We start from the raw sequence: 16,694 nt of genomic DNA, 5'->3' as shown, positions 1-16,694 counted from the left end.
GCCTCTGCCTCTGACTCAGGTCATGACCTCAGGGTCCTGGGATGGAGCCCAGTTTAGGCTCCCTGCTTAGTGGAGAGTCTGCTCCTTCTCCCTCTGCACCCTCCTGCCTGCCCCCCCCCCGCCCACCCCGTTGCTCTCACTCAGTCTCTCAAATAAATGAAATCTTTAAAACAATTAAAATTTTAAAAAGATTACCAAACCACAAAGAAATGGAAATACTACAATGTGAAAAAAAATATTCTCAGTGTAGTCAAGGAAATTAAAGTAGTAAAGGATATTTTTACCTATCATTAACAAAAATTAAGAAGTTGGGCAATATTCAGTGCTGGTGAGGATGCGGAAAAATGGTTCCCACACACTACTGGGCAGAGTGTGAACTGCTACAGTCTGTTTAGAATGGAATCTGAGAATGTCTATTAAAACTGGCATGAAACAAATCTTCTACCTAGTCATGTATCTTCTGGGGAAAGTATCCTCTACCAGGAGGGGGGGAATATGAGGGGGGGGAATAGGATACATATATATTTGCATGTTATTTAAGGTGGTCAAAACCTGGAAAAAACAAACAATACAGGAATGGCTCAATAATTATGGTAAACCCATACTCGGACTATCGTGTCCGAGTATGAGAAGCAAATCTGGAAGGATGCCCTGGAAGTATTTATCGAGAAAAGCAAATTTCACAGTAATGTTCTCAGTCTATTCCTACCTCACCCCACACATTGGGGTATGTGCTGGTTTACGGGCACAAGTAAGGGTTCAGAAAGATGAAAACCAGGACAGTCCACGCTGGTTATTTCAGGGAGTGGAAGAAGGTGGGAGATTCTGAACTCTTTTTATATCTTTGGAGAGTTTCTCCTAATATTACCATTATCACTTACTGTTTTTAATTTAAAAAAAATTCTTAGAGGTCATGAAAGCTCAAATCTGCAGAAATGTTCAGGCAGGTAAAGAACTGAAGAGAGAGTCTCAGTCTCAGAAACTCCAAGTGTTTGGAAGGTATTCTAGGTGTTTTATCTTCTCCGTGAGCATTTCTGACTTGCCTGAATTAAGGCTATTTCAGCCTAAAATACAGCTATTTCAGTTCATTTCCCCATCTGGAAAAAATTGCTCCTTTCCTTTAAGGCTAGAGGCTTGCGGGGAAAGTATGGGACTTAACATCACTTAGTAACTACAGGTCAAGTTCAGACCACGCACCAGCTGTGGCGGCCACAAGGGGGCGCTACTGTAGCCTGCAGTGTCTCCGAGACAAGGATCGCTCTGTAAACTCGCTCTGCCCTGGCTAAGAATCCTTGAGGAAGAAAGACCTGCGACCTTCTTTGACCTTCTTTGAACTCTGGCTTAACAATTGAGATTCTAATATCCATTCATAATAAAAAGCAATGCTGTGCTTAAACTGAATCTGAATGTGACATTTTTTCTTTGAATTCTCAACAGTTTGGTTTCAAGGACAGTGGTGAGAAAACAAATGACCTATTCAATTGTGGACATGGCCCGCAGCAAGAAATGCGTTTTGCACTGGGATCTGGTATATGGGAAAGAAGAGTTGTGGGAAATGATACCCTTACTAAATGTGATCCGTGCCTCAGGATAGTTTCTGTTCTACTTTTTAAAGAGAGTGCTGGTTGCGATCCCTACACTGAATTGAGGACATGCTGGTGGGTCACAGTCTGCCTAAAAAAAAAAAAAAAAACACCACTTCGGGTTACGTGTACGGCAAATTACTACAAAGGCAGACGAAATTCAGCAGAGCCCGGCCCTGGTTTTGCTAGGTTCTGGCAGGTCCGGGGACCCCTCCCTCCCGCCACAGATCCTCTGGGAAGCTTCCAGGGAAAGATTCCCGAGGCGGATTTACTGTCCTGGGATGCATGTAGGTTAGCTGGGGTGCAGCAGAGCCAGGACGGAGGAAATTACTCTCTGCTAAGATCGGCCAATAAGGTCACATGCTCCACAGACTTGGGGTCACCCTGACCCTCCACCGCGTCCTCCCTAGAGAACTGCAACAGAGCTTTCTGTGGAATTCTCTGGAAAAGTTGTTCCTCCGCGTCTCCACCCTCTGATCAAACCGGGAGCCTCCACATAAGCTTCGGGGAGCGGGAGTGGAGCAGCCTATGCCAGGAGGCGCACATCTGGGCCTGGATGGCTGCTCTTCGCTCCCCTTTCAAAAACAAATTGAGGGACGCCTGGGTGGCTCAGTTGGTTGCTTTGGCTCAGGTCATGATCCCAGCGTCCTGGGATCAAGTCCCACATCGGGCTCCTTGCTCGGCAGGGAGCCTGCTTCTTCCTCTGCCTTTGCCTGCCATTCTGTCTGCCTGTGCTCGCTCTCACTCCCTCTCTCTCTGACAAATAAATAAAATCTTAAAAAAAAAAAACAAAAAACACACAAAAAACAAATTGAGGTGAAATTTCACTGTCCTTTTTTTTCTTTTCTTTTTTTTTAAAGATTTCATTTATTTATCTGACAGAGAGAGTGAGAGAGCACAGGCAAGAGGAGTGGCAGAGGGAGAAGCAGGCTCCCCACTGAGCAGGGAGCCCCATGAGGGGCTCGATCCCAAGACCCAGGGATCATGATTGAGCTGTAGGCAGAAGCTTAACCGACTGGGCCACCCAGGCGCCCCTTTCCTGTCCTCATTAACAGGAGTTACAGCTGTAAAGGTCAGCTGTAATATAGCTGGTGGTGTCTCTGCCCATCCCCACAGCCAGGCATTTTCTGGAATCACCCTGATTTCACGGCCACCAGCGGGCCGCACACGGTGATGCACCCTCTGGCCACATGGGGGAGCCAGAGTGCGGCAGGTGACCCCACCTGAGTCCCAGTCCTATGGGATTCACGTGCAGCAGGGAGAGGGGAAGCCCTTTCTTTCCCCTGGAGTCTTCCAGTGATAATGGGAGCCTGGGGCGGCCAATAGCAACGCCGTCTACAGTGTGGAAGCACGCCTGGAGGTAGAAGGACAAAAATGAGACCAACAACACATGGAGAGTCGAGAGTCAAGAACAGAGTCCTGACCACACTGGGTTCCTGGATGTGCGAGCCCTGGAGGCTGAAACCACTCCTCACCCTCCCTTTCTCTTGCTCAAGGTAGCCTGAAGGAGTTTCTACAACTTGCAACATAAGGATTCTGACCATGGGAGCCAAGACACCCTGTGGAATTCCAGAAGCTGATCCTCTGGTCAGATACCAGCAAAGGAAATAATCAAGAGAGCCACCTGAGAGCTTTCTGGAGCGGAGAACCAGCTAAAAAGGGGTAACTGGTGATGCCTTCTCACTTAAACTCTATTCCTTTTTGACAGCACCAGTTTGGTGACATTTACTCCCTCACATTGCTGTGGGGCTTAACCGAGTCAAAATGCGCGAAGAGGGAAATCATGGAAAATAATGCGCAGTATAATGGTGATGTATTATTCGATCTGGCAAATAAGTGTTTTCTTTTTTTTTTTTTAAAGATTTTATTTATTTATTTGACAGACAGAGATCACAAGCAGGCAGACAGGCAGGCAGAAGAGGGAGAGGAGGAAGCAGGCTCCCTGCAGAGCAGAGAGCCCGATGCAGGACTCGATCTCAGGACCCTGATCAGGATCATGACCTGAGCCGAAGGCAGCGGCTTAACCCACTGAGCCACCCAGGCGCCCAAATAAGTGTTTTCTTTTCCCTTCTACAGACACGCTGGGGATAGGTTACCCTTCAAACGTGAAGACAGTAACACAAGACAATGCCACTCGAAGGGAAGTATTTCTGGGAAAAGCAGCTAGCATCAATGGCGTGTTAACTATGTGTCTTGAGAACAGGCCAAGGGATTTTACCTACATCGCTTTATGCAATCTTTACAAACATTACATGCGGCCTTCATCGTACAGAGAAAGACACTGAGGTTGGGAGCATTCGTTCTCATTCTAGGCGATTTTCCCCCTTGGAGACACCTGGCAGTGCCTTGACACGTTTTTGACGCGAGTCGGGGTGGCACGTTGGCGTAGAGCCAGCCGCGAGAGGCCAGGGACCAGGGCCGCCGCTGAAGCTCTTGCAAGGCGCAGGGCAGCGCCCACAACAAAGCATTATCCGGTTCCAAATGTTCGTAGTGCTCAGGGTCAGACACCCCGGGCGTGGAACTCTACGACCTGGTTAAGGAACTCAGATCGTTAACCGCCATGCTGTACCGTCTCCGACGGGCACACACACTCCTGCACACGCGTGCTTGCACTCACACGTGCACACACTCTCTGGGTGGGTTCGGGTGCTCGGCATGACAGTTTCCGAGTTCCTACACCTCCACGCTCAGGCAGCGACACGGAAAGCAAAGCGGAGACCGTTCTGGAGGTCAGGCTCAGGGACGGTGTCTGGAGGATGGCCACAGGCCTCACCTTTGAGGAGCAGCGGGCAATAGAAAAGGCCAGAGGTTTTAGATCGTGGCCGTCCCTGTGCCTGAGAGAGGAGCTCGTCAGCCTAGGAGACCTTCCTGGAGGCTGTGCCACTGACCTTGTTCCAGATGAGCACCGGGGTTGGGATTCCGATGACCTCACAGCTCAAGTACACCTGGGCGCCAGTGACATTCCGGATGTCCTTGGGGGGTGTCACGATGGAAGGCCCTGCAGGAGAGAACACAAAGCCAAACACGTCTTTTTAAACAGTCTGTAACATCAGTCAGCGTACTAGGAAGTCAATACTTGATTCTGTTTAGGAGGCTGTCCCTTCTGTGCACGATCTAAAGCAAACCGCGAAGGCCGCACTGGCATCCCCCTGTCACTAGCGTGGCTTGGAAGCTCTGCTTTGGAAATGCATACATCGAAACAAACAAACAAAAAGCAGTAGGAAGAAAAATGTGTTGTTCACAAAATTTTCTGCTCCCTTAAATCACATTTAATGGTTTAAATTTACCAGCTGTTTTGCATTATCTGGGCTATTCCAATTAATATAATGAGATTTAGTTCCAAAATGTTTGTTTTTCCCTTTTGCTTACCAGAATTTCTTTTAAAGTAGGCTCCGTACCCAGTGTGGAGCCCCCCCACAGGGCTTGAACTCATGACCCTGAGATCAAGACCTGAGCTGAGATCAAGAGTTGGTCACTTAACCGACTGAACCACCCAGGTGCCCATTTACCAGAATTTCTACTTTTGGCAGGGAGGGAATAACTGACGTAGGTAGTTAAAGAAAAAAAAATCTAAAGATATTTGAAACTGTGCTGCGCACTTAGAAAAGATGGCAGTCCCTGTTTTAAGAAGGTTTAGGACTGAAAATCGACAAGTCAGGGTGATCAAGAAGTAACGGCGACTTGGCCGTGTGACCTGGGAGACAGCAAGGAGAGAGAGACCTTTGAGAAGTGGCCTAGGTCTCCCGGAGGAAGGGGAAAGGGCTTTCCTCTCAGCTGGGGGAGGCACTGGGTAAAACACAGCAGTGACAGGTGCATCGGGCGTGGCCAGGACCCCCAAGGACACAGCTCTTTCCTGGGCTCGAAGTGTCTAGGTCCCTGGCAGGGAGCCCGGGCAAGTGGGGGAACGTGTCAAGGCACTGCCCACATAGCTTTGGCGGGCATGAGACCTCCCAGCGAGAGCCCAGAGCGGTACCTGCCCATCCTCCCCATTCTGGAACACCTCTCCAGGCCTTCTCGGACCGATCTATTTATCCAGTCTGGTAAGAAGGTCCTTACACGGGTGCTCTCCAGAATGTGCCCCTGACTAAGACCGAGGGCTCCGCCACTGGTTCTGATGACAGGGAGACAGACGCGAGTTAAAATAAGTGGTTTGTTGTAAGGCTCAGGCCCCGGGACCTCACAGGAAAAGAAAAGTCACGATCATGGGACGCATCTTTTTTGTTACTAAAGAGGTCCTTGGGTCGGCCAAAACTATGGCCCATGGGCCAAATCGGGCCCGCCACTCGTTTTTGCCTGGCGCCTAAGAGGTCTTTGTGTTTTTAAATGGTTGGGGAGGGGGAAATGGATATTTCATGATGTGAACATTATGGGAGAGTCACGTTTCAGTGTCCATTAATTAAGTTTTATTGGAACACAGTCATGCCTCCAGTCTGGCCACTGTGACCGAGGCTGAATGGCCTAAAACATTTACAGCATTTACAGTGGAGCCCTTTATGGAGGAAGCGCCAGCCAATGGCTAAATACGATGGCACGGGAAACCCACTCAATCCTTCACACGTTACCTGGAGCACAAGCAAGTAACCCAGCTCTGAAATGCGGCACTTTTTAAAAATTTTATTTTTTTAAAGATTGCATTTATCTATTTGACACAGAGGGGAGAGAGAGAAAGAGAAAGGGATCACAAGTAGGCAGAGCGGCCGGCAGAGCAGGGAGCCCGATGCGGGGCTCCATCCCAGGACCCTGGGATCACGACCTGAGCCGAAGCGACAGAGCCGCCCAGGCGCTCCCGAAATGCGGCACTTTTGAAACCAACAGACACAGAGAGAACGGTGCTTGCTCAGGGCTCCTGGGGGGGTTGGGAGAGGAGCTCCCCAGCATCGGCTGTAGGGAGGCACAGACACCGTCTTCTTGGTGGCTTGTGTTTAGTATTTCACTTCTGCTCATTCTGAACGCCTGGTTTCAAGCACAGGGGCCTTCAGGGGCATGAGGGACACTCCACAGAAGAGGTGGGGGCAGGGCTGGGAGCCTTACATTCCGTGCTGGGCCCCCCCCCCCACGCTGAAGCACGCCAGCACCCTACTCCCAAACCAAACCTGGCCAGTCCTCAATGCTCAGTGCCAGTTCTTGAATGAATGAGTTAATCATTCCCTCCGAATCGTGGCTCTCCACCGCCAAATAAAATGTCTAACTGTGGGGTCATCTTGCATCAGCCTCCTGGGAGAGGGACAACTTCCCCTTTAGGCCTGGAAAATTTTTCTGGCACAATCAGGATTCAGAGGACACAAAATCTCCCCTTTTTCAACAGGCTATTTCCAGCACACTAATAATTTTTTGAAATAGAAAGGAAATGACTCCAGCATTTAAGATTTTTTCCCACTCATCTGAAGTATTAGATGCTGATTTTTTTTTTTTCTAATCCCTCAGGGTATTTTTATTTTTTTCCCCCTTTGTAAGAATGTGCAAAACAATCAAAGTTCTGAAAGCCCTAAATAGATTTCATGCTTCCTTTCCTCTAAACCGTAGGTCTGAAGAGGAAGCCTCTATCTTGGCCAGGGGTCTTGGCTTTTCAGTCACAAATGTGGATGGGGTGAGCGTGGTCATGCTCCGTTTGTGTGTGTTTCTGGCTCAGTCTCCAGTGCTTCCTAGTCTGACCGAACCCACACAGGACCCCGCAAAGGTCTGGGCCAGGCCTCATTGCATCCCTGGCTTCCCCCAGGGTCCCGGGACCCCAGGGTAGGCCTACAGGAGAACCGGATCTGGCTGGCGTCTGAACTACTTTCCCTCACCTCCCTGTGGGCTTCCGTGTGGCTCTGTCCTCCCTCCCACACACAGACTCTCTAGGATGACCTCAAAGCTCAGGGGACCTCAAGAGATTGTTCAGAGAATATTCTAGTATTCCCTTGTGGAGGGGCTCGGGAACAAAGCTCTCTCTCATGTATTAAAACCACACAAGGAATATAAGACTTTCCTTTTCCTGTGAGGTCCCGATGCCTGAGCCTTATAACAAACCACTTATTTTAACTTGCATCTGTCTCCCTAACGTCAGAACCAGTCACGGACTCCTCGGTCTAGTCAGGGGACACATTCTGGGGACACCTGGAAGAATTTCTGGAAGAACAGAAGCTTTTCTGTGACAGGCGTTGAATACATGCTATGAATTCTTCCCATGGCATAACTGTAAAACTAAGATATTCTTCGTTTTCACATGGTCCAATTCATCACATTTTTCTTTTATGATTAGTCCTTTAAAAAGGACTGTTAAAAGAAATTGTGCCCTGTTAAAAGAAATCTTTGCCTAGTCCAAGATCATAAAGACCTCCTGTTTTCTTCTATAAACTCTTTGGTTTTACCTTTCACATTTAGGTTTGTGGCCCATCTTGAACTGATTTTTGTGTATCCTGGGAAGTAGAGGTCAAAGTTCATCCCGCCACCGCCCCCAAAGGACATCAACTGCTTTGGCATCATTTATTGGAAAGGCCATCCTTGGGGTGCCTGGGTGGCTCAGTGGGTTAAAGCCTCTGCCTTCAGCTCAGGTCATGATCTCAGGGTCCTGGGATCGAGCCCCACATCGGGCTCTCTGCTCAGCAGGGGGCCTGCTTCCCCCCCTCCGCTGCCTCTCTGCCTACTTGTGATCTCTTTCTCTCTCTCTGTGAAATAAATAAATTAATTAATTAAAAAAAAAAAAAGGCCATCCTTTTCTTGACGAATAATAACAGTAAAACCATCGGCCATATATGAGTGAGTCTACTTCTGGATTCTTTTTTTTTTTTTTAACATTTTATTTATTTATTTGACAGACAGAGATCACAAGTAGGCAGAGAAGCAGGCAGAGAGAGAGGAGGAAGCAGGCTCCCTGCTCAGCAGAGAGCCCGATGTGGGGCTCGGTCCCAGGACCCTGGGATCATGACCTGAGCCGAAGGCAGAGGCTTTAACCCACTGAGCCACCCAGACGCCCCTACTTCTGGATTCTTTCTTGTGTTCCGTGGCTCTATGTGTCTGTCCTTGCACCAGTAATGACTGTGGTATAATTTAGAAATGTATTCAGAGCATAGCACTGAAGAGAGGGCAGATCCTTTTACATCCATCCCTCTCCAACCCTCTCCTTATTCCAAGAAACATTACATTTCAGGAAGCACAAGAGTTCTTTCAAAACTCTTTCTGAAGCCAGAAATATTCTGAATGAGAGCCATCACCAGGAGGTTCAAGATCAGGACAAATCAGTCTGTGGGTTCCTCTTTCTCTGTCCCAACCCTTGGAACACATATTAAACCTGAGGTGAACAGGCTGAGTCAATATTTAGACCACTCTAAGGACATAATTCTCATCAATTCTGCTACCAGCCCAACCCAAGAATTCTACAAGATTCCATACCATAAACTGTGCATTACTCGTTGAATCCATTGAGTTGATGGGGGTGGTGGAGGGGCAGAGGGGCTATGAGGCCCCGTTTGCCGCACAACATTCACAAAAACCCTTGGCTATTGCGTATGTCCTTAACAAATGTCAGATGCAAGAACATAAAGAAAACTTCAGTAAACAGAATCTACACTAGAAAGTGCTGACCTACAGAATGCCCTTTAGGTTTTGCTATGTAGTCTCTTGCAAAGCCAAGTCAGATCAGTGAATGATTAGACTAATATTCAAGACACCAACCAACCTCCCAGAGCCGGTGGAGGCACGCTGGCTCTGATCGGATTTCCTGTGCTGGAAGGATCCACGGTTTCAGACTCTTCCTGTTTACGCTGCTCAGTGCTGATACCCACTGGGTCACCTACTTACTAAACTCTGCGTGGTTCTTTGCCACTCACTGGTCTGGAAATTTCCTCAGAGTGTGAAAAAGGAACAGACAAGCTCATGATGAAGGCAGAAGACAGCAGTTGTATAGAAAGATGAGTGAGCATCCACTGTGGCACAGAGTGAGAGAGGCACTTCATGGGACCTGCAGGGACACCAAGTGGACAGGATTTTTATGGAAGCAAAGGGAGAGTGAAAATATTTGGGGGTAACACCGTACTCCCCTTCCCCCAATCTAAATCACCATCATCCCACACACTTCACTGATAAGCAATTTCACTGCCAACTGTCATCTTGAATTGCATGTCTGTCACGCAGTCCAGTTCCCGAAGGTTCTGTCCTATCCTCAGGAGCGCGCTCGGCGAAACGGCTTCTAACCAAATAGCTTCTCTTTCCACTCTGCCTTTTTCCCAAGAAGTCCTAAACAGATCCAGAATTTGTTTCTGTTTTTTTTTTTTTTTTTTTTTAAAGATTTTATTTATTTATTTGACAGAGAGAGATCACAAGTAGGCAGAGAGGCAGGCAGAGAAAGAGGAGGAAGCAGGCTCCCTGCTGAGCAGAGAGCCCGATGCGGGACTCGATCCCAGGACTCTGAGATCATGACCTGAGCCGAAGGCAGCGGCTTAACCCACTGAGCCACCCAGGTGCCCCTTGTTTCTGTTTTTAAGGGTAAAGGAAGTTTTGGTACCCTTTGAGCTTGTTTTCAGGCAAAAAGCCAAAAATCAGTTCTCGAGGCCGGGCCAAGGGTACCAATGATACGGTCTAGATCATGTTCTGTGTTTGGATCCCATTTGAAACAAGCCGCAGACTATTTACATGTATGCGGACAAACAACAGATAGGTTTGTTTATCCTTGTCTTTCTTCCAGTAAGCACCTCAGGCTGCTCAGACATCTGTCTAGCAAACATCCTGTACAGAGAATATCTGACTTGCCCACCACCTGTCTCCTCCCCTTCCCCACCCTGGGCAACCAAGCTGCCCACGGCGCTGCTCGGTGGCCGGCATGAGGCGTCTACCCCAATGCTTCCCCACCTCAGACACACTTCCCTTTCGCAGAGGACTGGACCCAAATCAGCCTACTCCGTTTTCCTTTCCTACTTCTCACAACCCCATTCTCATCCAATCTCTCTCCATCGTAGCTCTTTAAGTTCATTTTCTTGCCTGCCCCCCCCACCCCCTCCTTTTAACAACTCTTGCCTGGTGACCTTACATGACCTCTTCTCTTTAATGGTTCTCTGAAGGGAAGGAGGAAGAGGAAGGGAGGGAGGAGGCAGAGGAGCAGAAGACAGCCAGATCCTAAATGAAGTTGTAGCAAGAAGTCCTAAGTTTGGAAGAAAACTAAAATTCAATTTAATGTGTCAGTGTCACTTTAAAATTACCTCGGAGGTGTTAGAAGTCTCCCACAGAATTTCCACCTAGAGGTACATCCTTCCTCCTCAGCTCCTTTCAATTAAGTTCTAGACAAATGACCCACAGATTACCAGATTATTTTAGAAATATTCAATTATAACCTAGAAAGAGCTATATCCTGAGAAACCATGAAAAATGTAGAAAAGGGAAAATTGTGGATGGATGGATTTGAATCTGGAATATTTCAATTTGATTCTGAAGAGGCTAAGAAGAGAGTTCTCACAAAACACACAAATGAGGGGCACCTGGTTGGCTCAGTGGGTTAAAGCCTCTGCCTTCGGCTCAGGTCATGATCCCAGGGCCCTGGGATCGAGCCCCGAATCGGGCTCTCTGCTCAGCATGGAGCCTGCTTCCTCCTCTCTCTGCCTGCCTCTCTGCCTACTTGTAATCTCTATCTGTCAAATAAATAAAATCTTAAAAAAAAAATAAACGAACAAACAAAAAAAAACCCCCACACAAATGACATATGAGAAGATCCTGAAATGGAATCTTATTTTGACCTATATTTTGCTCAAGCTGATTTACATGAATTTGTAGTAGAACATAGTTAAAATTTGTTATCCAAGGGGCGCCTGGGTGGTTCCGTGGGTTAAAGCCTCTGCCTTCGGCTCAGGTCATGATCTCAGGGTCCTGGAATCGAGCCCCGCATCGGGCTCTCTGCTCGGCGGGGAGCCTGCTTCCCCCGCTCCTCTCTCTCTGCCTGCCTCTCTGCCTACTTGTGATCTCTCTCTGTCAAATAAATAAACAAAATCTTAAAAAAAATTTGTTATCCTATTAAGAAGCATGATGATAACGTATTTAAATATGCGAACAATTTCCTAGTCTCTTATAGAGCATAAAACACTCCTCGACTTGATCTGAGAGGTCCTCACCATGTCATCATTAAAAAAACAAAGCCCTCTGGGAGACAGAACACTTGGCTCTCGATCCGTGTCTACTGCTGAAAGCCAAGACCCCGGACAAGCCACTTACCCACTATTAACAGAAGAATCCAGGACGAGCCTGAGAATCTTCTCTTTGGGCTCAGAAATGAACATACTTATCAGGAGTGTGTCCTAGAGCTCACTCCTATGGAATCTTCAACACCTGTAAGGTTCTGCAGTTCAGGGCCTGGCTCTGGAGCTCTGGTGGCCCACAACTCAGCCCAACGACCTCCCTGCCTATGTAAATGCAGTCTGTGTTGGGCCTAATGTAGAGCATGAAACCAGCCATAGTAGCTGGTTTACACAGAGGCCACTGGGGGCCAGAGAAAGTTTCCGAGAAGGCCATTGGCCTTCGGAATGCCGAGGCCTGCGTGACCACTCTGCTGTAGGAAGGCCGTAAGGAGTTGCCTTCCCTGAAGCTTTCTTTCTTTCTTTCTTTCTTTTTTAAAGGTTTTATTTATTTGACACAGAGAGAGATTACAAGTAGGCAGAGAGGCAGGCAGAGAGAGAGGCGGAAGCAGGCTCCCTGCCCAGCAGAGAGCCCGATGCCGGGCTCAATCCCAGGATCCCCAGATCATGACCTGAGCCGAAGGTAGAGGATTAACCCACTGAGCCACCCAGGTGCTCCTCCCTGAAGCTTTCTTTTTTTTTTTTTTAAGATTTTATTTATTTATTTGACAGAGAGAGATCACAAGTAGGCAGAGAGACAGGCAGAGAGAGAGAGAGAGGAGGAAGCAGGCTCCCTGCTGAGCAGAGAGCCCGATGCGGGACTCAATCCCAGGACCCTGAGATCATGACCTGAGCCGAAGGCAGTGGCTTAACCCACTGAGCCACCCAGGCGCCCTCCCTGAAGCTTTCTTAACCCAAACAGCCACTCCGTGCTCTAAGACATGTCTGCATTGTCCCTTAGTCTATGTTTAGTAGATCAAGCAGATTATCATTTCGTATCTTTCCCATAAACAGATCCTCCTAGTTTGAGTAAGACCCCTTGTCACACATCAGGGGCTTGAGAAATAGTGATAAGGACCTGAAGGACCTTATCATTATCCTGAAGGACCAATAAAAGCGGGAGCAAAGAAGAGCAAAGGCTCTTTGTGTCTAAGGTTGACCCCCTTGCCTTCTCCTCTCTTTCACGGTAAAGTTTGGAGTAATCGTTCATCCCTCCTTACAGGGATTGCTGGCCATTCCCAGCAAATGTACATGACGCATGACAAAGTTCATTCTCCCAGGAATGAATAAAATAGAGCTTATAAAGGTTTCAACTGTTGCCTAGTGAGCCAAATTTTTTAATTTGAAAGAGCTGCGTAGATGATGTTAGGAGAGGTCACATTCTGAAGCTGAATATATTCCACTGGAAAATAGTCAAAAGTCGCATTTTCCCCAATTGTCTATTTTTGTCCCATTTGATTGATAGTACATTCAATCATGTATTTTTCTTCATCGCTTCCATTTCCCTCATCTTTTCCATTTTCGCTACAAATCTGCTTTTTCTAACTTCTACCCAAACTCACTCCCATGCTCACCCACCATTACCTGGCTCATTACTACTTTGAAGTGTCACTTATGATGATGCAGGGCCCACTTGGGATGTCCTTCCTCTCATCTATTATCTATGCTCTATCCTTTCTTTGAAGCTCTGCAGCTGAAGCGTCACCCTCCTTTGGCATTTCTGTATAGCTAAGATTCCCCCTTCCTTCTTCTCTGAAATCCTGTTGCATTCACAGTTAGTGCCATACAGCTTAACACACCATTGTTCTCCCACGCTTGCCCCAGCAGGGCTAATCGAAGATGCCAGTGCCCTCCTGGAGTCAGAACTGAGCCGGAAACTCTGGAATCAGATGTTCCTCACGTTCACTGGAAGGAGGGACAGCCCAGATTATATGCAGTGGGTCAAGGGCAGCAGTAAACTCGCAACAAACGTGATTAGCCATTTGGAACGGAGTAGACAGCCACTGTCTTGAAAACGCACCCGTGTACATGCTGCTGAGACACCTAACGAAGTGATGCTAGAACCATTTCTTAACCAGCTGGCAGATTATTTATCATCATTTTCTTTAATCCTCCACTTGACTTTCTCTTGCAATAAGCAATGTTTCTTGGCTACTGCCCACTCACTAACCTATCTATGATCAGGGGATGCAAATTAATTTGTGTATATTAGCCACGGAATCCCCCGCAAGGAGGGTAGGTCTGCCGGGAGTGGAGTGGAGGGGGAAGGATCATCAATCATCCTCACATGAAAAAAAGGGTTTCTGCGTCATGTTGGGTTATATGATGGGCATTGTAGCTCTGAGTACTTATCCACATGGCTAAGACAGATGAGTATAAAGACTTCTCTACATTATAGTGGATTTTCCAGCCACACTCATCTAAACTCTTAAAAGATGCTGAATCTTGGAACAGTTCATACACAGTATGTACATTCATACCAAAAAAGGAGGGTTTGAGAAAGAACGGTGATACCACATATGGAGATGAAGAGTTCGGACACCTTGGCAAAAATCCCCCAGATTGAGTTCTGATAACACATCGAAGGGAAAAACACTAAACAAAAGTACAAACTAGGAAAAGAATAGTAGGAAGGCACTATGGCCAAGAGGGGGAAGGGGATGAAACACGCAAAAACTTCCTGATATTAAATAAGGGGAAGCAGTAGCTCGGTGTCTAATTAAAGAGCAGAGCCATCTGCCAAGGCAAGTCATTCTGGGAACTTCCAGAGGTGGGGTGACAGAGCAGCCGAGCCTGGCTATGGGAATCCAGCACACAGTCTCCTGGGTGTCAGTGGAGGACAGCAAGGGCAAGAGGAAAAAGTACTAAATCCTAAGCAGCATAGGCCAGGTTTCATTTCAGGGCTTTAGTTTAAGGCAAAGTCATCCGCTCATGGTAGTTACTGTTAGTCATTTACACTAGGGTGTGAACAAAGACCCAGTAGTTTGTCAGGATGGGGCCCTGTCAACACTGCTGGGGGCAAAAGTATGTAAGAATTGCTTCCTCTCCTCCAAATATAATCTACTGGGATCGATGGGGGGTGCTGAGCAGTTTAGATTAAGAACAAAATGCTGGGGAGGTAACAGACTATATAGTGAGTTTGGAGCACGGACCTTGGAATCAAGGATTCTGTTCTAGCATTTCAAGTAATGTGACACTGTCAAGTTATTTAACCTCCTAGATTGTTCATCTTTTTTTTTTTTTTTTTAAAGATTTTATTTATTTTGACAGACAGAAATCACAGGTAGGTAGAGAGGCAGGCAGAGAGAGAGGAAAGGAAGCAGGCTCTCTGCGATCACCGGACCCCGGGATCATGACCTGAGCCGAAGGCAGAGGCTTTAACCCACTGAGCCACCCAGGTGCCCCCAGATTGTTCATCTTGAAATGGGGTGACAATATTGAAATCCTTAGATCAGTGGAAAGATCAAAGACGATACAGCCATGGGCCTGGTACCTGGGCAGAGGAAAAAAAACAGTAAGTACTAGTTCTTGCTGCTATTTCAACATAGATTCCTTACTGACTGGAGCCAGTAAAAATACTTTATTCAGAATGAAGACAGAACATCACTTGGACATGGAATGGCTGGGGAAAGGAAATGGCAACTGGGTAGGCCCTGAAGTTCAGGAGTAGGACTTCTTCTGTCAAGGCAGCTCCCACCTTGAGGGACCAGCCTGAGCAGAGGTGCGGTGGCAGGGAAACGGCAAGAGCCAGCACAGCGGTCTGGCTCTGGGAGAGCGCACTGTGCAACAGGACAGCCGTGAAGATCCGGTGTGGGGCACCACGGAAGGTGGAGACCATGGGCTTTACAGTGTCGCATGCCTCGGTGTCGGAGAGGCAGGATTCCTGCAGCATTTCAGGAGATGGTTCTGAAGGCCTTTGCAGGAGGAGTAGGACAGGGTGGGGGTTAGGGAGCAAAGTCAAGGTTGTAGCCATGGAAACAGGAGAGCGGCAGCCTGGAGGGAGTACTCAGGAGGAACAAATGCCTTCCGTCCAGTAACTGACTGGATGGGGGGGAAGTGGGGACTGAGTCCAAAGCTGTGGGCCGGGCTAAGAGAAGGCGCCTACCCACGAGCGGGAGTGGGATGCCAGTCGGGGGAAGGTGCTGCATGGGAGAAAGGGGAAAGGACAGATCTGGGGTTAAATCTGGGCACTGAGGTGTGAGACCCTTTGGAAAGAGAAGAAAGGCTACAGTCTGTGGGGACCAGAAGTACCAAAGTCAATACCGTCTAGTTGACATTTTGGCCCTGGGAAGGCAAGGTAGTAGGTTCTTTCCTACAGAAAACAGGCAGCTTTGGTGCTCCCCCCACCCTCCCCAGGGGCAGCTTGTCTTCGAGAATTAGCGGGCTGCTGTCCACGTGACCACCCCACCCCATCCACGGCAGAGAAGGAGACAGCGAAGGCATAGCTTAGTCGTGACCCAGCCGCTCGGAAAGCAGACCATCCAGTGACAAAACCCTAGTGACGGCCCACGGAACCCTGGTGACGTCGTGAATCACACTTCCTGACTCCTACTTACCGCTGGGTTTTAACAAGACACCCCATTATGACTCGAATCTTCCATATTGAAAATCTTTCTAAATTGTATTAGTTCCCCCCCCCCCTTTTTTTTTTTACTGTCGCAGATATCCTAGTATTCACAAGTCATTCTATGAGGACTGTGAACCTCGCAGCGTCTCAAAATTTTCACTCTAAGTCTGACCACGGAACGTGAACAGAAAATTCCTTCTTAACAATCTGCTGCTAACAAACAAATCTTACTTTGATGTTTTCTTATTCTTTCCCCCAACTTGGGTCTTGCACGAGAAGGAGTTGGGTACTGACCAAGGGTGTGACCCCAGAGGTGACTTTGGAACACACGGGATGGGGTGACCCTTGGAGGGACCCTGCACGGAGGGTTCAGATGTGTAAGGTGAGGTGCCCACTGTGGTAGCCACGTGGTGGGTGAGCGGCCCCGGGCTGCGTCAGCAACAATGCCGGGGGGTGAGGTCATTGATT

General features: G+C 48.0%; 1 protein-coding gene across 1 annotated transcript in view; it reads right to left on the bottom strand.

Moving 5' to 3' along the window:
- Window positions 1-16,694, bottom strand: part of IGFBP7 (insulin like growth factor binding protein 7) — a 77,653-nt gene that overhangs the window by 6,830 nt on the left and 54,129 nt on the right. The window contains exon 2 of the mRNA XM_044226221.1: window positions 4,472-4,581. Within this exon, the coding sequence (XP_044082156.1) occupies window positions 4,472-4,581 (110 nt within the window). The remainder of the gene's footprint in view (window positions 1-4,471; window positions 4,582-16,694) is intronic.

The sequence above is a fragment of the Neovison vison genome, chromosome 11 (assembly GCF_020171115.1).
Source record: "Neovison vison isolate M4711 chromosome 11, ASM_NN_V1, whole genome shotgun sequence".
NCBI classification, from domain to species: domain Eukaryota; kingdom Metazoa; phylum Chordata; class Mammalia; order Carnivora; family Mustelidae; genus Neogale; species Neogale vison.
Note: the sequence above shows the minus strand (reverse complement) of the source record. Positions and strands in the feature narration are given on the sequence as shown.